Genomic DNA, 19089 nt, shown 5'->3' on the forward strand with positions numbered 1-19089 from the left:
TGTAGTATAAAGAGTTACATTGCTATGAGACTGTAGAAGAACATTAATCGTAGCCCATCTAAAGCTTAATTGGTAAAATAAACCTTATCAATCCATTAATGAAATTCCATATGAGAAAAATAGAGGTGGCGGTCTTTTGTGTGTATGTTTTCCTTCCTTGTATTTGTAAAAACCCTGTGCTTCTGTGAATAAACTCCAGTGTTTCTGTTCTCTCACACATTGTGATGGTTCAATCCTATTATTGTTTGTTACTGATTGATGCTCTGTATACCAAATTCATCAGATTTTCCTTAAGACATCCTTTTGCGTTGCATAATAAGCCATCTTAGCTTTTTGTTGTCAGGCTGCTCATGATTATTCTACCCTAATAAGATTTTTATTCTCTGTTAATGAGTTGCTCTATGTTTATGCATTCTTTGTAAGGCTGGGGTAGGGGGGGGGGGTGAAATAGGTTAGTGGGTCAGTGCTGGTGGAGTTCAACTAAAGTCAGTTGCAGGCTGAGATCAAACTTAGAAAAGACTAGAGTAATAGTAGGCTCACCCAAAAGATCACCAACCTGGTTCACTGCATGGGTGACGTATAGGCAAAGACATAGACAAAGTAGGATGTGCGCATACCACGTGATTTTCCTCTGACACATTTATGTCCCCTTCTCTGTCATATTAAGAACTGTTTCTTTTATAATGTAGCCAACAATTTGTAAGCCACATAAAATGCTATTTAATGTAGATAACTAATTTTACCTCCGATAAGAACCAATTCAACAGAAGCCTTATCTGCTTAATGGTGTCCAAATAAGCTTATTTGTCAGTCTCCTATGTAGGACAGTGTCCCTGTAAAATATTTATTTAGTCAAGTCTGGTTACCATATCGTTGGGCCTCCCTATCGTCACCTTACTTATAAGTTTTCATGCTCAATACTTTAAATGTAGTAATTAGAGCAAATGCATTTTTCTTACCCCCAAAAAAAATTCCATTGTAAATAGCATTCCATTGTAAATGGGCACTCAGTATGTGTGGATATTTACTTATATATTTACTAGTGGAATCTGTAAGAATGAAGACATTGAGAGGCTCAACAAAATCTTCATTGTATAAGAGAGCTTTTCTAACATGCCACTGGTGCAAATCAATTTATGAGTGCATTTTATCTTATTGATTTTATCACACAGTTATTCTAGGCTTAATTATGTCCCTGTTCTAGTGATAAAGCCGTTCTCTTATCTTAGTAACTTAAAAGACCATTATTATTGATGATTAAAAGGAAAGATTGGATTGACCTATTGAGAGAGGGAGAGATTTATTTATCCTTTTTTTTTTCTGGGTCTAATTAATTAGAAGTGTTTGCTCTCTGATTCTACAACACACAACGCATTGCAAAGTTCCAATACCATTGAGATTCTTTAAAATATTATTTGTGTAATTATTTTTTTTTATTGTAGACCTCATCTTGTTTTTCAGTATTTAAAAGGACATAGTAGCTGGGTATAAAAATCTATTTTTTATATAAGTATCAAATCCTGCAGGAAAAAACACACACTTTCAAATGATCTTTCTAACTGTTTTGTTAACAAAAAGAATATTTCCATATAATTGTTTTTTTAATATCACGGTCATCTTTTGTGTATGATATATACAGTATGTCATAAAATTTTAGATGGAGGAAGAATTTCTACCTGGTTTCTGTTCTTTTTTATGCTTAAGAGCAACTAACAGATAACATTGCAGTAAATGTTAGCTTCCATTATTTAGTTACGGGATTCTTGGGATGTATAACCCCCATATTAGTATTATTTATATAGCACTATCATATTCCTCAGCACTGTACAATGAGCAAATTGGACATAACACATCACATAACAATGTGGACTTCCAACAAGCTTATGATCTAGAAGACTAAACAGACCACAATGGTACAAACCAGCAGCCAGAGTTAATTGGCCGTTGGCTGTTTTTGTTACCTTATGGCACACTCCACACAGGTGAAGGTTTCCTGCCTCTTAGTCAGCTGTACCCCAAAGAACAATGATTGAAAAAGACTGGAAAGGCAGAAAATACTGGAAGAAATCAAGGTTTTCAGAGAAGTTCTGTTAACTAAACTCATAATACATTAATGATGTATGTAATGAAATTCCTATATATATATATATATATATATATATATATATATATATTTTGACAGTTTTATTAATTTGGAACAGCTACTTTTGTTGTCATTTGTGTGTGGCCTGGGCACATATTTTTGTGTTTTCCCATGGATTAGCCTTTTTCACCCAAGGATTTCCCATTGTTAGCAAATTAGTTATACTTCCCCTTTGCCAGAATGATATAATGCATGCCAGGTGACATGGAGAATCCATATCAGTCAACTATATGTATTGTTATTCAAATAAAATTGAACTGTAAGCCACACCAGTTATTCTCTACTGTCTTGCGTTTGGCGACCATTTTCAAAAGGGAGACGATTGCTGGTATGTGCACCACGTTTTAAAAACCCATGGTCTACGCTACTTAAAACATGATTTTAACATAAGTATAGTGGGGCAAAACAGATATAATTCCATATATGTGCACATAACCCTGAGCATCATAGCCAGACATAGCCATGCACGCACAAAATAACCATGTTCCTTGTTATGCAGGTTTATCAGAAGAAACCAGTGATTTCTCTTATGCTTTTTGGAATGAATGTAATTGATTAGGTTGCTTTTTAAAATGACAAAGCTGTTCATTTTCCCGTTCATTTTTCCATACTCATCAAGAACGCTTGATATGTGTATTGTTAGAAAATACCGGATAAATGTCTTGTCAGAGTTGTCCTAATAAGTAATGTCTTTTTTCCCCTGTGCTTCTCTGGCAATTGATGACTTTCAGTACTTGAATTCACTGAAAAGTGACAGAAGCCTATGGGAGTCAGAAGCAATGTGTTCCTTTGTTATCCTTGAACAGAAATAGCAGTTCTTTTTATCTCTCTTGTGCTGTGATTTCCTGCAGCTGTTTTAATGGTAGTCTTATATTAAAGATGTTATTCAAAATCACATTTAATCAAGAGCAATAAAGAGGGCTATGTTATGAACACAAAAGGATATTATTAATCGCTCACAATATGCATTTTATCTTTGTGGAATCTACATTAGAGGACAAGTGAAAATGAATCTGAGACATTATTGTGCAATCTTGCATTATTCATATGGTCTATCAACAAAAACACCCATCATTTTTATTGAGATCACTTTTTGAGTTGTCATTAAGCAAACGCATAAAAATAGTAAAATTGCACAAATCACATCTTCTCATAATGCTAGTCAGCCATTAACTGTATTTTCTGTTTACACAAAGCATTTTTCTAATTAGTCTTTACTATCCCCAAGAGATGTAGATATTGAAATAATTTCCAGTTCCTTTAAATCAAGATGCCATTTTTACATGAAATATCGTATAAGCACTTGAAAAAAATCAAGTGGGCCATATTTAATTGTATTTATTTTTAGTATAGTCCTACTTGTTTAATAAGACTTATCTGGCTTTATCTAATTGGAACAATCTGTATTTCATGTCCATTAACTGAATATAAGTGCAGCCAATGGGAGATAAACAGAGCAGACGTCCGGTTTCCCACTCACTGTACACAGTATGGGAATCTAAAGGTTTTTATTTTGATTTATTAATTCATTTATTTTTTACTAGTCTGAAATATAGGTATTCTGAACTCATCATCAGACAGTGACTGGTAAATGAATCAATACTTTATTTGTGTTTACATATACGTTATACTAATATGTCAGAGGCATGTATAAAATCAGTGTCCACATAGAAGCAGAACATAGGATGGATTTGAGGTTGTGATTGTACTTTGCATGATGATATTAACCTATTCTATTTGTTTACTTTAATGTTTACACTGTCCAGATCTTTTGGGTCAATTTTTAGGAAGTTGGGGCAGATAAAGAGTTATATAAGTTACTGTTATATTGTATGTTCATTTGAATAATGGGGTTTTATCTGTTAGTTGTATTTTTTACATTTATTTATATATAATTTTTTCTTCTTGGGTTATTCCAGATGTTAATGATGTCATAACACTGTACCTCTGCCATATGTGTTTATGTTTATCTTCGTATGACATGTTTTAAGGGCATGAATCATTACTCTAATTAGAACTTAGATTGCCAGAATAGGTTATGTAGCGTTATTCTCATTTGGTTTGGTGTCAAGATCATCCTTCTTCTGCTGCTTCATTGATCTTACGCGTCTTTTGTCTTTTCCTTTCCATTTATATTTACTAATTAAGGATGCATTCAAGTAATGTTCTTCAGCTATCATGGTTATTTACTGTGAAGAACAAGAAAGTAAAATGCTGCAAATACCTGTATTTTTCTTTATGGGTTTGTAAAGTAATTGTTGAACCGTATCAAGGGCAAATTATTTAATCAGCTGCATTTTGACCTTAATAACTTTTTGCAACATCTGGATACATTTATTTTACTTTTGTATACTTTTGTTCTGGAATCTTTATCCGTTATAGAGATCCCTGAAGTTCCTCAGGAGATGAAATAGACCAGAAAGGGCATAGCCATTTCTTTATCTTCTTGAAATCCCCGTAAAGCGTTTAATTCTTTTTTTGGCCAGAGCGGTTCTTACTTTTATATTTAAAATGTAGTACTTCGAGACCTGGGGTAAACATTTCAGTTACAACTGTCATCCATATGAATAATTGCTCCAGTACCCATCATGCTGTTAAAGTGTTGGCTGGAGAAGGCCACAGTCAATCTCCTCTTGCCCAATGCCAAGGAAGCAAAAAATATTTTTTTACTTAATGTAGTATCAGATAATTATCGACACTGTACTAACCCAACTTGGTGTTGAGAAATGGAATACATTGCAGGTAGAAGCTTGATTATTGTCTACACCCAGACTACATGGGCATAGGAACCCCTAACAATGTGGGGGGGGGGCAGCATTTTCCCCCATCAGATCCCCACTTTATCCCCATCTCTCACACTAGGAGTCACACTCCTATCATACTCAGGCAGCCAGTACATGCTGGTACAGGGTGGCTGTAAGCGATGTGCAGACCCCATATTGCTGGCAGCATCAATACACAAGGGGGGCAGCTAGCTAGGTTTCAGCATGTACTGGCTGACTTGGCATGATAGGAGTGTGATTGCTAACAGCAATCACAGTCCCATCATGCCTAGGTTCCAGCATTTACTGGTTGGATGTGTAAGTGCTGGAACCTAGGCATGATGACCAGTACATGCTGGTACAGGGTGGCTGTAAGTGATGTGCAGACCCCATACTGCTGGCAGCATCAATACACAAGGGGGGCAGCTAGCTAGGTTTCAGCATGTACTGGCTGACTTGGCATGATAGGAGTGTGATTGCTAACAGCAATCATAGTCCCATCATGCCTAGGTTCCAGCACTTACACATCCATGCTATCACACACACACTCATTCATTCATATACTCATTCATTCACAGATTCATTCCCTCAATCACACATACTCATTCAAATACCCTCCCTACCCCCTTACCTGCACTACAGCTCCTCGATGCCGCTCACAGACTTCAGCAGGGGGCGCGGCCGTTCTCTGGTACTACACAGAGGAAGCAGGATGTGATGGGATGTCACGTGAACTCTGCTGGGTTCCGCTTCCTCTGTGCAGTACAGAAGACCCTCCCACAGGTAAGTAGCAGGGCTTGAGGTGCGGACTGCGTAAGATCGGTTGCCCTGGCGTTTCTATTGGGGGGGAATTTCTTCATTATCGGTCCCCCCGCATGAGTTACCGGGTGGGATCTGTCCCCCTGTCCCCCCGGTTCCTACGCCCATGCCAGACTACATCTGGTCAATTTGTTTTTTTGCTCCTAAACTGTTTTGCATTTTTTTGCTTTACAATTTCTGTTTAATCATCCAACACAGTAAAGAAAAACAGATTAAGAACACAGTCTGTGCGAAGAATAACTATTGAGCATAGTTTTTCTTTCATTTTTCCCATTGAAAACAACAGCAAATATACATTTTAGAATATATTCACATTTTCCTCTCAAGTGTTTCTTTTGGCTTTGGCTTTGCAAGCAGCGTTTCAATGCGGTCTGCAGTGTATGTCCCCCTGTGAGCACATTTAGCCTTCTGCAGGCTTGCTGATAAGAATTTCTGTAGTCTAATGAAATTGGATGGGTTTACTGGGCTTTGTAAATAAAATTAGATTGACCTCCTCCTTGTCTTAGTCATTATCTCGTTTATCTCATTTACATTGTGCAATCAGGGTCTACTGTATTGATTGGGTTTAACTCATTTTGGGAAGAGAAGCCTCATAGAGAATTGTGGTGCAGCTTCCGAATGAAAATGTATGGAAAGTATCACCTTATGGCTGTTGATGTTTTAATAGTTTAAAATACAGCAAAATTTATCATTAATTGTATTAATAAAAAATCTGTACAGTGTTTCTCCTGGACTAAGGGGTTGTGAAACAACATCCTACGTTGTTCTAAAGAGTTATTGTACAAAAATTTGTAAGGGTCGTGTTATGAGTAGGAGAATAGGAGGACTTAAAGACAAGAAAAAAAACTCACATTCCATATATATATATATATATATATATATATATATATATATATATATATATATATATATATTGGTAGATAAGACCTATTCAACCTATCTAGTCTGGCCAATTTTCTGATTACAAAGACAGAAGATCCTTGCATTTATCTTATATTCTGGGTAGCCATATGTCTATGCAATGCATGTTTAAATTACCTCAATGTATTAACCTCTACCACTTCTGCCGTGAGTCTCTTCTTACATAACATTTGGCTTTGACTTTCTAGTTTAAAACTTTGACCTTTTGTATAATAGATTGCAAGCTTGTTTAGCATTATGTCTTAACATGAAACGTTTATGTAAAATTGTAAATGTTACAGTTGCTCATTTTCAATTCCCAATTGTACATATTTAACATAAATATAAGTTAACTTACCATAGCAGAGCAACTACACAATTTAGGTAGAATACTGCATTGTGTGACTTGAAGGTATAACAATGTTTGGGGAAAAAAACAAGTATACCAGGCTGTATATGAATGATTTAGTATACAGTTATATATAAAAACACTGTTTTATCTCAAGTAGTTTAACAATCTCTAGCTCTTAGTCTGTGGCAGTTTCTTATGGTCATACCCGGGAAGTTTCTGGGTTTGAACTGGAGTCTCCGGGTGACGTCCTGCTTCCCCGAGTCTCCAGGTCAGCTTCTTTCTCTGGGCAGGGGAGTGATGTTTAGCTGTGCCCACTCTTCATCTCCTGCTTTCCACACTCCACACACTTACAGCTGTCTGACCCTACATACTGCAAGCTCTGCCATTTATAGTCACTCCAGAAGAGTGACGTCTCCAGGTAGCCCACCCAGGGAAGTCCCCAGGTGTTACTTCTTCACTTTATGAGCTTTATGGTGCCTTATGCTTATATGCAAATTTGGAAAATGCATTTCAGTTTCTTTTTCACACTCTGAAGTTTGAGCCCATGCTATGACATTTGGGTTCATGACTAAAACTGACATAATACATTGTGGTATGTTGTTCAAAAGACATCCTCTTGGTTTTCTTTATAATGCTTCTTTACTAGTGTCTCAAGCCATCCTGCTCTGATTATACCAGCTGTGCCTAACTTCTGGCAATGCCTTTGATCTCGGCATTATTTTTTTCATTAGTTTCTCACAAGATTTACAAAGCCAACAAAAATAATGAAGATAAAATGCATTTTGTGTGACTAAAACAGTGAACCTAATCCACACTCAATAATGTAGTAATTTAGCAATGTCAACATCACAATTAACAACTGTTGTTTACCACTGCAGGTGTGAATGTTTTTATGTGTAAAACAGAATTAATATTTTCTTTGTACCCTGTATTCCCCTGTGATCTTTTTTTAAAATTCATTTTCTAAATCAAAGCATGTTGATTCGGAACTTACAGAGAACAAAGATAATGCTTCTAGATTCATGTCATATTATCTTTTGCTTCATCCTAAAAGGAAAAAAGGAAGATAAAAAGAATAGAAAATAAAGTTTACTAAAGCCGTTATGTGATGTGCCTACTTTACCGCAGTTTCAAAGTCAGTATAAATATATTTTTTCTTGGGCCCATGGGCTTAAAGAGACCCTTTTAACCAGTAGAAATTGGTTATGTGCGTATTTAACGGGCATCATTCCATGTGGCCGCCTAGTCTTGTGTGCGCTGCTTAGCTGTGCTGTCCTGTGGCTTTCTTATATCCTGCACTGCCACCAGAAAGAGTGATGTAATGCAGCACCACGTGACACCCACCACCAAGATGCTTCAAGGAGAGAAAGCCACAAGGAGTGAGTCAGAGCTGAATAATCTCTGGAATGTAGCAAAGTAAGTTAAAAAAAAATAATAATAATAAAAAAAAACAGACTCCAAGCAATGTTATTGCTATATGTGATTCCACAGTAAAAATGGCAGTGGTTATTTTTATAGCAGTCCTCAATCCAAGGATCCCCAAAATGCCGAATATAAACCGCTCACTGCCAGGGGTAGAAAGAACCCCACTTCTCTGTAAAAGTCACTGTGTTTGCCCAGGGTTTAATTCTCAAGGCCAAAGTTCTGCACACTGAAGAATCCCACAGATTCCTACTTATAAATGCCTGTCCTTAGCTACAGCCTTAAAAGGGCGCCAGTTTATTACACCGTTAATTATGACCACGGATGGTTACTTTTCATAAACACTTTGTTCCTCTGTAAACCTCATGCCATGGTCCTTACCAAATACATACTGGTAATGTAGTTTTCGATATCTTGCCAATATTAAGTTGAAATCAATTTAGACCAGCCTGTTATATGCAAAACATATATTCATATTTAAATACGATATTTGCACGATTTTTCCTAAATGTGTACCGCAGAGCAAGACCGAAAAGCTCGGATTTTACCATCAAGCACTTTTGCGTAACCGACAATGTTATGCCACAGTTTGCTGTATGTGCATGCTTGTCTTTATCACTACTTTCTATTATGAGTTTCTATTTTCACGTGAGATTTGGGGTCTTTTTTCACTTTTCACTATGGATGAACCTACAAACTTCTAATGAATGTGGCAAATATTACTAAACCATATTTTTTTTCCTGAAAACTTTGTGAGCATTCCAGACTTATTAGTAAGCACAAAAAGATGGCGTGTACAATGTGAAATGTCTTAGATGTAATAAGATAGAAATGGCAAAAATATATATCAAGCTCAATGACCTTTTTAGAGCACAACGAGAAGTATTGAAATGTACAGTTTCTGTTCTTAGCAAATTATTATTTATTTTACTTTTTGTGATTCTTTTTTTCTGCTGAATTACTTATTATTAGCTTGATTTGGAAATAAAATATGTTTCTAACAATTTAACATGTGTGCCTGCTGTTCACAGTAAGCTTTCACAAAGCAAAATATGTGTGGGTACACTAGCAACGAAAAAAAGAAATTATGGTTTAAGGGACTCTTTAATCCATATGATAGCTGTATAGTCCCTTTACATTTGATGGTGTCACCCTAGCAATGCATTTGCCTCTTTCCTGGAGATGTTTTCAGATGTCCGTAGAAAGTGCTCCCATTGATTTCAATCAGAGTGCTTCCCTGACACTGATTGGCTGCTTCAAGCAGCCAGTCAATGGCAAGAACCGGTGGACCATGAATGGGGAGGGTAGCTGTAGATCTGCAGGTTCCATCCCAGGCACAGGCTTTTATTTTTTTTGTTTTGAACAATGCATGTTAAAGTACTCACAGACTGCTTTCGTATGCATTCTTCTTAAGAGGGGCTCTCAATAGCAAAAAAGCTCCTGTCATTAGAGTGGGAAATAACCCTAGTCTTGGAAGGAATATGGATATTAAAGTTCATATGCAAATGAAAACCTCATTATGATGGCTTCTGGAATACATTTTATGATTCTATGATGTATCGAACAATAGAACATTGAACATAGAACATGTATATCATATTTTAGAATAGTATAGAGTCAGGACCATCTTGTTTTCTTTAAAATCACTTGGTGGAAGTTCTTGGTGAAACTAGATGCCTTATCAGGTATGTGCTTATTAAATGTATGGCCCAGCTAATCCAGCCAGGATTTTTTTTTTTCTCTATCATGTATACCATTGTATCTGCCTTACATACAATATTAGTATACATTAACATCTTACACATTTTTAAGTGTGTTTATACCAAATTATAAGAGTATCTTAGGAATTTGAGAAAAAGATAATTATTTTCAAATCAAGTTAGTTTATTTGAATGGTCAGTTTTGTCCAGATATTTTGATAGATGGTATTCTGGAGCCAGTATGTCTGGGCCACTTCCACCAAAAAATGATATTTAACACTATTTTTGGCGGTTTCATTGCTGATCTATAACTAAAATTACCCATTAGCACCCCTTGGTGGTGAATTTTTGGAAAACATGTAGGGATCTACTAAATTAAATGAGTAAGATCATAATTAAAAGTAATACCCATTATTCAAGACATATTTCTCTATCATATTTATTGATTATTTTTCTGATTATCAATTTTAGTATGCTAATTCAACTATAATTTTAGTATTCTTCATATTTACAATTTTCTCTTAGCTAATTGAAAATTTATGGCTCAAAAAAAAGTATTTCCACTTAACTTTCTCTACTGGAACTGGATTTATAATTCATCAGAGACCAGTTGGACATCAGCAACACGAGATGTTGTAACTGCATTTTTATACTTTTAACTAGAGGTGAATTATGTATTCATCAACATTATATAGATATCTCACAATACATTATATTTTGAGTAACTATAGTTGTTCTATAACTTTCTTATTTTGAATTATACATTTTAATGTGATCTACAAGAATTTATGATCAGAGATGGGTACGGGTGTGGTCCCACAATATTTAATAGCGCCATAACTTTTGATAACGTTGATAAAATATTGGTTTTGCATATTTTTGATCACTCCGACCCTTGTACGCGCTTTACTTACTGTTTATCCTTCTTTTTTACATCTAAATGCAGGTGGATTCAGCAGAATCCTCTCTGTACATACAGTGATTTTTCCTACGTTAATCTCCTTGGCTTTCATAAGATGCCTGTAGCCAAATGTCACAACATATGCAAAGAATACACAAAAGTTCAAGGGATCTAACGAGGCACCAAATGTTCTTCTTAACACCATCAGCAGCAGATAAGATTGCTTGTTGGTGGTTACTCTCCTTTACAGAAGGAATTGTGTGTTTTTGCAGGGGTGGTGTTGCCATTTGTGTCTGTTTTCTGTTTTCTTTTTTTTTTTATTTAGTTTGTTGTAAAAACAGTAGAAATGCAGTTACATAACCTAAACTGTAAATTTTTAAGATATTTTCGGTTTAATGTGAAATAGGTAGATAAAAAGTTTTAACTCCTTAGGATTTAATTTACCTAATACTAACTTCCTGGTCCAGCTCAACGTTTAATATGAACAGCGAGAGGGAGGAGTGATGAGGGAGTCTTGATGACTTATCATGTAATGTTTCCAGATATAATTTAATACATTTTACTACTATTTATTTGCACCTGTTTTATCCGACCTTAAACTTTTCTTAGAACATTGATGTATCCTCTGTACCATCACAGACATTATAATGTGATGTTCATTTTGTGTTCTAATTAATGTAAAGGAACACACAGTAATGTTTAGTAGCTGCTTCAGTGGAACACATTTTGAAAACACTTTTCTGTTTTTTGTTCTCATAATTTGTTGTTCTCTGTGCTGAAAAACTATTCAGCGGGGTTTCATTGAGCCTCTTCAAGACGGTTTGCTTTTTCTGCAGGTGTGATGAATGCAGACTCTGTTACCATTTTGGCTGTCTGGACCCACCTTTAAAAAAGTCTCCTAAGCAGACGGGGTATGGATGGATTTGCCAAGAGTGTGATTCTTCATCCTCCAAAGTAAGTTCAATTGTTACTCTCCTGTTAAAATAGCTCAAGAACAACTATGAAATCAAATCATCTGGACCTAAAATCTTAAATTTGACCCAATAGAGCCTAGATATTTTTATTGTATACGGAGACTTAGCATAAATATCTCGTTGCTTACAATTGCTCTGGTGTTTTTCCTCAGTATTGATCTTTTACTACTTAGATTGATTCTTCTACAGATCTCAAGAGGTAACAGGTCTTTGAAGGGGGGGCATAAAAGATGCAAATTACACATATGCTGCTGTTTGAATTTATGCTGGAGGGTTGTAAATCAATTTAAGAATGCAATAACATTTTTAAAGGTTAAAAAACCTGATTTTTTTATGCTATGTTTACTGTAAGTTTGTTTTAGGTGGCAGGTCCAATTTAACTATGTTGCATAAAGTTAAAATTAATGTTGTTCTCCTCTTTCTTGTCATTGAGTACACATTGACAGTTTTTTTTTTGCTTCCAAGTTCTTCGTAACTTATGCTTTTTTGATACTTTGTAATATAGAGCCTCAACCAAGCAACAGTGGCCTATTGAAAACAAGTAAGATTTACAATATTCTTCATGAATGCCTATGGTTGCATTTAATTTGTTAAAATGAAAATTTCAGGATTAGAATCCCAAGACCAAAAAAAACAAAACATCTGCGTGTGATGTATGGGTCATTTATAAATGTTTCTCTTTATCTCATTAAAACCTAATTCTTGAATGCATTTATACAAAAGGGAAGGCATCCCCTTACACTTAGATGTAAGCCAAAAAAATAATCTAGTGGTCTAGTGGTCCTGAACTAATTGTTCTTATTTGCATAAAGAGTAATGTCACAAATATTCTCTAAACCAGTTACTATCTTTCTTCAAAGAACAACAAAATGGCTTTCAAGGCGTTACTAATAAAACCAGTAGAGTGACAGAAAAGAGGGTTGAACATTAGATGAAGAAAATGGTCTTAACGAAAAACATGGGAAATGAGCTGTCCATACTGGTTTGGTACTCTGAAATCTCTCTTCAATACCACTTATATATGTTGGTCACTCCTTGAGTGAATAAAAATTGGTATTGAATTTCTGTCAGCTGGTTAAAATAGAAGAGTTACACCATTAGTTAAAGTGTTCCAGTGTCTTTGAGGATCTATCTGAAATCCGAAGATAACGGATTGGAACATGGAAAGTAGAGGTTTTAAATCCATTTCAATTTATATGCAAAAACAATAGTTATTTGTTTCCTTCTTTCAATACCTGGCCTGGTTTAAAAAATATATATATTTAATAGTAATTTTGTTGTAAAAGCTTGTAAGTTAAATTGCTATGGTGTATTTTCAATAAAATAGATGATATCACTCAAATGTATTGTCCTTCCACTTAAATAGTTTAAATAAAATGTTTCCTTTCAAAGATGAATGCTAGTCATGTATCAAACTTGTATTGAGAAATCCCTGGAGAAGATAAGGCTCCTTGTCAAAATATGACCCTGTAGTGTTCACCTTTTCAGTGTCCTCGGCTTGATCTAAGTTATGCTTGTCAAGCATTGGACTTCCAAGAACCTCTTGAATGTTGTGTCTTCTCCTTTGTGGCTTCTTTACAGTATACTGAGTTTCCTTTCCCCTCTATTTCTAACCCACTCTGTCTCGTTTTTAGAATCTTCTTAGATTTTCATTTTAAATGTTTCCCTCCTTCTTTTAACCACTTTTCTGCTGGAGGGTCTGCAATGAATGTTCTATGAAGACAATCTGTCAAAGTGCTGCAGTCTCATCTCAATCTGCAGCCACAAGGTATAGTAGCAGCAGGGATGATTTATCAAGTATGTTTTATACATTCGGTCCAGTTGTCTATCAGGAAACATAAAATAATATATATATATATGTTATACCTTCAATGGGACTGTAGCAATATGAGAAATCTTTAAACCAGTATGTGAATATTCTTTGTGGTTCGTTTAGTGCTTACAAAACAGGATACCGACTACAATAAATACTTCATACCTTCAATAGGAATACAAGAAATCTTTACACCAGTATATGAATATTCTTTGGGTTTTTTGGTGCTTACAACAATAAATGTGAAATATTTACAATATCTGTTACAATAGTCTAAATATTTAAGCATTTTGTTGTTGGAATGAAATACTGCTGTATAATAGCTTCTTTATCCAATATCCTACATTTAAAGCGGATCTGTCACCTTTTTAAATCTCACAGTATGGGCTTTAACATATGTCATAAACCTGTTTTCACAGATTAATATATATATAGATTAGAACCAAGCCATATTCTTGTGGACATCAGAGAAGTGGGTTTACTGGTTTATTTTGAAGATGTGATTGTTCTTCCCCTTTAAAAAAGGAATCGTGTGCTTTTATTGAATACAATTGGTACTTGCTGCCACAGAAGAAAGTGCACTTAAGTCAGGAAAGGTGAAAATAATTACTTTTGCAGGTTTGACCCACCAACTCTCATTGCTTTACACAAATTAAGTAATCCCCTATCGTTAAAATAATTAAACTGACGGAAATAAAAAACTTAAAAAAGCATTACGTCTATAACCTAACCTAATTTGTGCACATGGCAGATCCTCATTAAGACTGGACTGTAATGCTGACCTTATGTAGATTACCAGAGCACACTCATCACTGGGATTTTTGTCTAGTTTTGTTTCTTAATTATTTATGTACCTATCATCATTTTTGGCAACATTCTCTGCAAATTCTAGAGTCTCTAGTATGTTAAAATACTGGGAGGTTATCTGTTTCTAAGATGGTAGAACTGCTACGTCTGGCGCAAACAATCATACTACGCAATTCTAATGTTTGGTTAAACAGCAACTATGATTAGGTGCCCATGCGTGAATCATGGAACATGGAACATGGCGCTCTGTGGTAGCCGTAGATGAAGTTGTGAATACTTTGGACAGCAACTAAACCTTTTGACCATGTCTGCATGCTTTATATATTGAGTTGCTGTCACATACAGTAAATTCACTGCTTGACTTTTTGGGTTAACAAGCAATTGTAACTAGATAAATTGTCTTTGAGTATAGGTCTGCAGCCTGTACACTTGTCAGCTTTATAAATCCCCTTGATGTACACAAGCCCATAGTTGTTGTTCTTCTGTTTCCTGCTGTTCTCCTGGCCACTAATTCTGTGTCTGTTTTTTTCCTACCATTTTTGGCAGATCCTTGGCTCTTTCTATGAGCCCTTCCATCTTTTCAAACCAGTAGGCTATATCAACCTTGTTTCTGTATTATTTAGCTGGTATTTCTTTTATGGTGGCCTCAAGGCTTTTGTCTACTTCCTATACCAGGTTATATGTTTTATTATGAATGTGTTTGCCTCCTTAATATTTGATCCCATTCTATTCCCATAAGTCACAGCTGTCATTATGCAACAAATAACTGCCCTGAGCCAGAAGGTCTAAGAGATACAGCCACCAACACTTTCCTGCATGTTTGTATGCAATGCCTGGTTTAGAAATAAGCAACATTTTTTTGGGGGGGGGGGTTGTATTCTCTTTAAGAATGTTTTTTTTTTTTTAAAACACCAAGAAATCCATCAATTTGAGGTTTTTCTAAGTTTTGTTTGTTTGTGCTTTCTTGCATATCGCCCCAAAGCCCCCAATAGCCCCCAAAGCTTGTGTATTGATTTTTTCAGACTCACCACTAGTCTTTGGGGCAGGTGCTCTGGAGGTGACAGTATGGGCATTCTTGTCAAAAAGACATGAATTAAAGGGTCAACTGGATCCTGCCTTCAACTGAAAGAATAAGGCTTCATGATGAACTATGATGTGAAAGACTTTGAACCTTTTGCAATTAAGCAAACATTAAAAGAGTGGAGAGTCTTCCTTATTTGATCTACCTCCATTGGGAGCTTTTTTGCATATCATATTCAGACGTTAGCAGAAGAACAACAAGGCTGAAACCTTTAACACTTCATTGCCAACAAGAGCACCATTGTTGGATCCGACCTGAAAAGTGTTACTGTTCAAATTGCAACGCATTCAGTCTAGATGATACCTCATCGTCCCCCCGAATTCTTGCACTCTCCATACCTAACTGTCATCTCAAGTAGATTTCATGAAGTAAGCTAAAATGTTGATTCATGTGATACTTAGATCGATCCAGCTGACTGCATATCAGGCCAACCTTTATTTGTTCTTTTAGCCTCTGGATGAATATTATACTTAACAGAACCGTGGCTTTAGCTCCTGAACAGAGACATAATCAACAGAGAGCTTGGACTGATTCATAGCATTGTCCTTCTACATAAGAAGCCGTCATTCTTTTCACTTTTCTAATGTAATTTCTAATGCTTTCTGTCTAAGGTTTCAAATACAGTACTGCTTGTTCACAGCATTCCACCAACACACTAAAGTGCTGGCAACCAGTGCTTCTGCATCATTTGCCTGCAAGACAGCAAGCACCAGCTATTTTTTTTTTAGCAGAATTTGCAGCCTAGTTCCCTGGTATCAAATTGATAAAATATCCCAAATCTAAAAAAACTGGACCTTTTCTTATCTTTAAAAGAGCAGTGAATTTTGCAGACAAGTCTTGCCACTCAATCATTTTCCATTGACCTAGAGACAACGGGTCTCTACCTAAAATAAACACCTTTCCCCTCCATTCAGGAAACTTAACCCAACAAATATCAGACTTTTTGTAACAAAGCAAATAACTTACAATAAAAACATAGTTATAACCATATGAGAAATACTACATTCATCATGCCATTGGGCTGTCAAGAGGCTTCCTGTAAGATCTTTTCCAGCTCTCCTCTTTTCAGCAGGGCTCAAGAGTACACAATTCTGAACTCACATGCGTAAAGGCTAGCCGGAATATTGTATCTGTTGAAAGGCATGTGACCTAAAAGGCATTTGACCTATTCCTGAACCAGTTTCCAGTCTCTGTCCTCCTGCTGGAGTTTGGTCCTTTTTAAAGTTACATCACTGCTGACCAGCTCTTCTATGTTCCCAGAGGATACATCTTGGCAGCATAAGCGTTAAACCACATTACTGTCACAGACATTAAATAATCTCTTGTCTTGCCAGTAGATATGTAAGAGCGAGCTGATGCCCATGAAAAAGCATGACAAAAAATGTCATGTTATTCCTTTACAAAGAAATTACTTTTGTGAAGAGCAGGTAATAAAAGATGAGATAAGTATGGATGAGATGTTACACCCATCTTAAATATAGTGAGTGTGTGAGACAAAATTGTCAACTTAACAACTTCTCTTGCTTTTGGGAAGGAAATGTAGCGGCTCAGTTTTAACATTTAACCATTTTAACTCCCTAGCAGTCAGTAAAAAGTATATATTAATAATAGACTGCTACAGTTTTAATTAAACAGTCAACTCTGTATTACCCTTAATCTTTCATAAAGCTGTATGTATCATGATTAATGTATTGCCTTTTTTATTACTGTGGGGTAAGGTGAACAGGTTATTTTTCACAAAAAAACAGATGTTCTTGCAGAACTGTTTAGAGGAATTGCGTTCTTCATCTGATGCTTACATCTTGGCTAACCTGTTCTAACTCCATTTTTTATGCTTGTTTCATTATCATCATTTTACGTGCAGATGTTCACATTTGATCTGTTATTACACTCTTTTAAATTGTATTATTTCCATCTGTTTTGTTTTGCTTCCATTCATCTGCCTCCTAGAATTTTGTACTGCAGTTTGCCATTTGCCCTGTAGATTTCCTAATACTATGTAATGTTATGTTAGATATTGACAATATGAAAGGTAATTCCAGATTATTTGTAAAATTTGATTTTAGGAATTATCTTTCTCTCAAGCCATGTCACACCAGAAGCCTTTGGAGGTTTAAGGCATGCTCTTGAATTCAACTCGTTTCTAGGCTCATGTTGATGTCTTTCATCTTTTTGACAGCATGCATAGGGATTTACTATAAGTCATGTTGGTTTTGACCAGTGTATTAAACTCCTTTTTGCACTGTGTGTCAAATGTTAGACAGACAGTGACTGCAGGGCATACAGTCTGTTCCTCACTATTTGTAAAACTAGCTGTCACGTCAGAGTATAGGTATTGATCATCTGTCCTGACAAGGTTTCTCTTATGACAAACATGATACCTGCTATACACAGCACATGCTACCACCAGTTTTTAAAGAGGGTGCATTTTAAGAATTTAAATTTGGACCTTTCCTGATTATACTATCTTCTTGCGTTGATGGCTTTAAATTAAGTACGTGTTTGCAATAAATTAGGTTCCTCAGAGAACAACTGGTATTCCAGATAAGAACATTTCTCCCCTTTCGTTAGGGCATTGGGGTCATGCTTAAGGTATTATCCATTCTTCATAACAGTAAATTCTCTTTATCTCGTCATATTTTCAACAATTACTATCATGCGACCTGCAGTATTATATTAGAACATAACATAAAAATTCTCGGCCAAGCTTGCTTACACATTTCATTAAAGACCTTGTATTTTAATTTCATGTATAGGTTACTTTCATGGATTGTAAATTTTATATATTGTAGCAGATAGTAACAGTGTTATTTCAGGACGAGGTGAATGCCGGCCTTTATTTTATGCCATTTAAAGACTGCATTATAACCTTCCAAGTCACATTTTTGTTAACAAAGCATGCATTTCTATTTTTATACACTCAAATTCATGTAAAATATATATTATTGGAACCAAATTCAGCTAACACACAAACAATAAAATTTTAAAAATGTTATCCAAGTCCCCAGATAACCCTAGCTTTATAGTGATTCAAACACAGATACTCCTGTATCACCAAAAAGTCTGGCTTCTTTTCATAAATATGGGCATGTTGACTGCTATGACATTGTTTATTTACTTTGTTTGTAATGTCCATTGCATGTACATATTAACCCCTAACAAATCAATAAAATAACCACAGACACAGAATTGTAAATTGGATAAAATTGGCCGTAGCTTTATTTAAAAGGGTATAAGAGGCATTAACACCACAAACCATTAAACGTAATAACCAAATAACTTCTTATATATAATACACCAAATACAATCCGCCCCCTTTCTCAGCCAGATTGTGTAACACCAAGCCTCTATCCACCTCAACACAGAGGCGACCTTTACCCCTTATAAAACTACGACAATATAACATATTACATAC

General features: G+C 35.6%; 1 protein-coding gene across 8 annotated transcripts in view; it reads left to right on the forward strand.

Annotated features, from left to right (window-relative positions):
- Positions 1–19089, forward strand: part of PHF14 (PHD finger protein 14) — a 106345-nt gene that overhangs the window by 52942 nt on the left and 34314 nt on the right. For 2 of the 8 annotated variants that reach the window (XR_008354390.1, XR_008354391.1), the window contains exons 18-20: positions 11836–11953; positions 12479–12514; positions 13670–13741. Coding sequence is in view for 4 of the 8 variants with exons in the window: in XM_053468394.1 (XP_053324369.1) it covers positions 11836–11953; positions 12479–12508 (148 nt within the window). In the remaining 4 variants the exon portion in view is untranslated. Of the gene's footprint in view, positions 1–11835; positions 11954–12478; positions 12613–13669; positions 13743–19089 lie in introns of those variants that run through there. The other 6 variants (XR_008354392.1, XR_008354393.1, XM_053468392.1 and 3 more) reach the window with 4 other exon arrangements.

Source organism: Spea bombifrons, chromosome 5, assembly GCF_027358695.1.
Source record: "Spea bombifrons isolate aSpeBom1 chromosome 5, aSpeBom1.2.pri, whole genome shotgun sequence".
Classification (NCBI taxonomy): Eukaryota; Metazoa; Chordata; class Amphibia; order Anura; family Pelobatidae; genus Spea; species Spea bombifrons.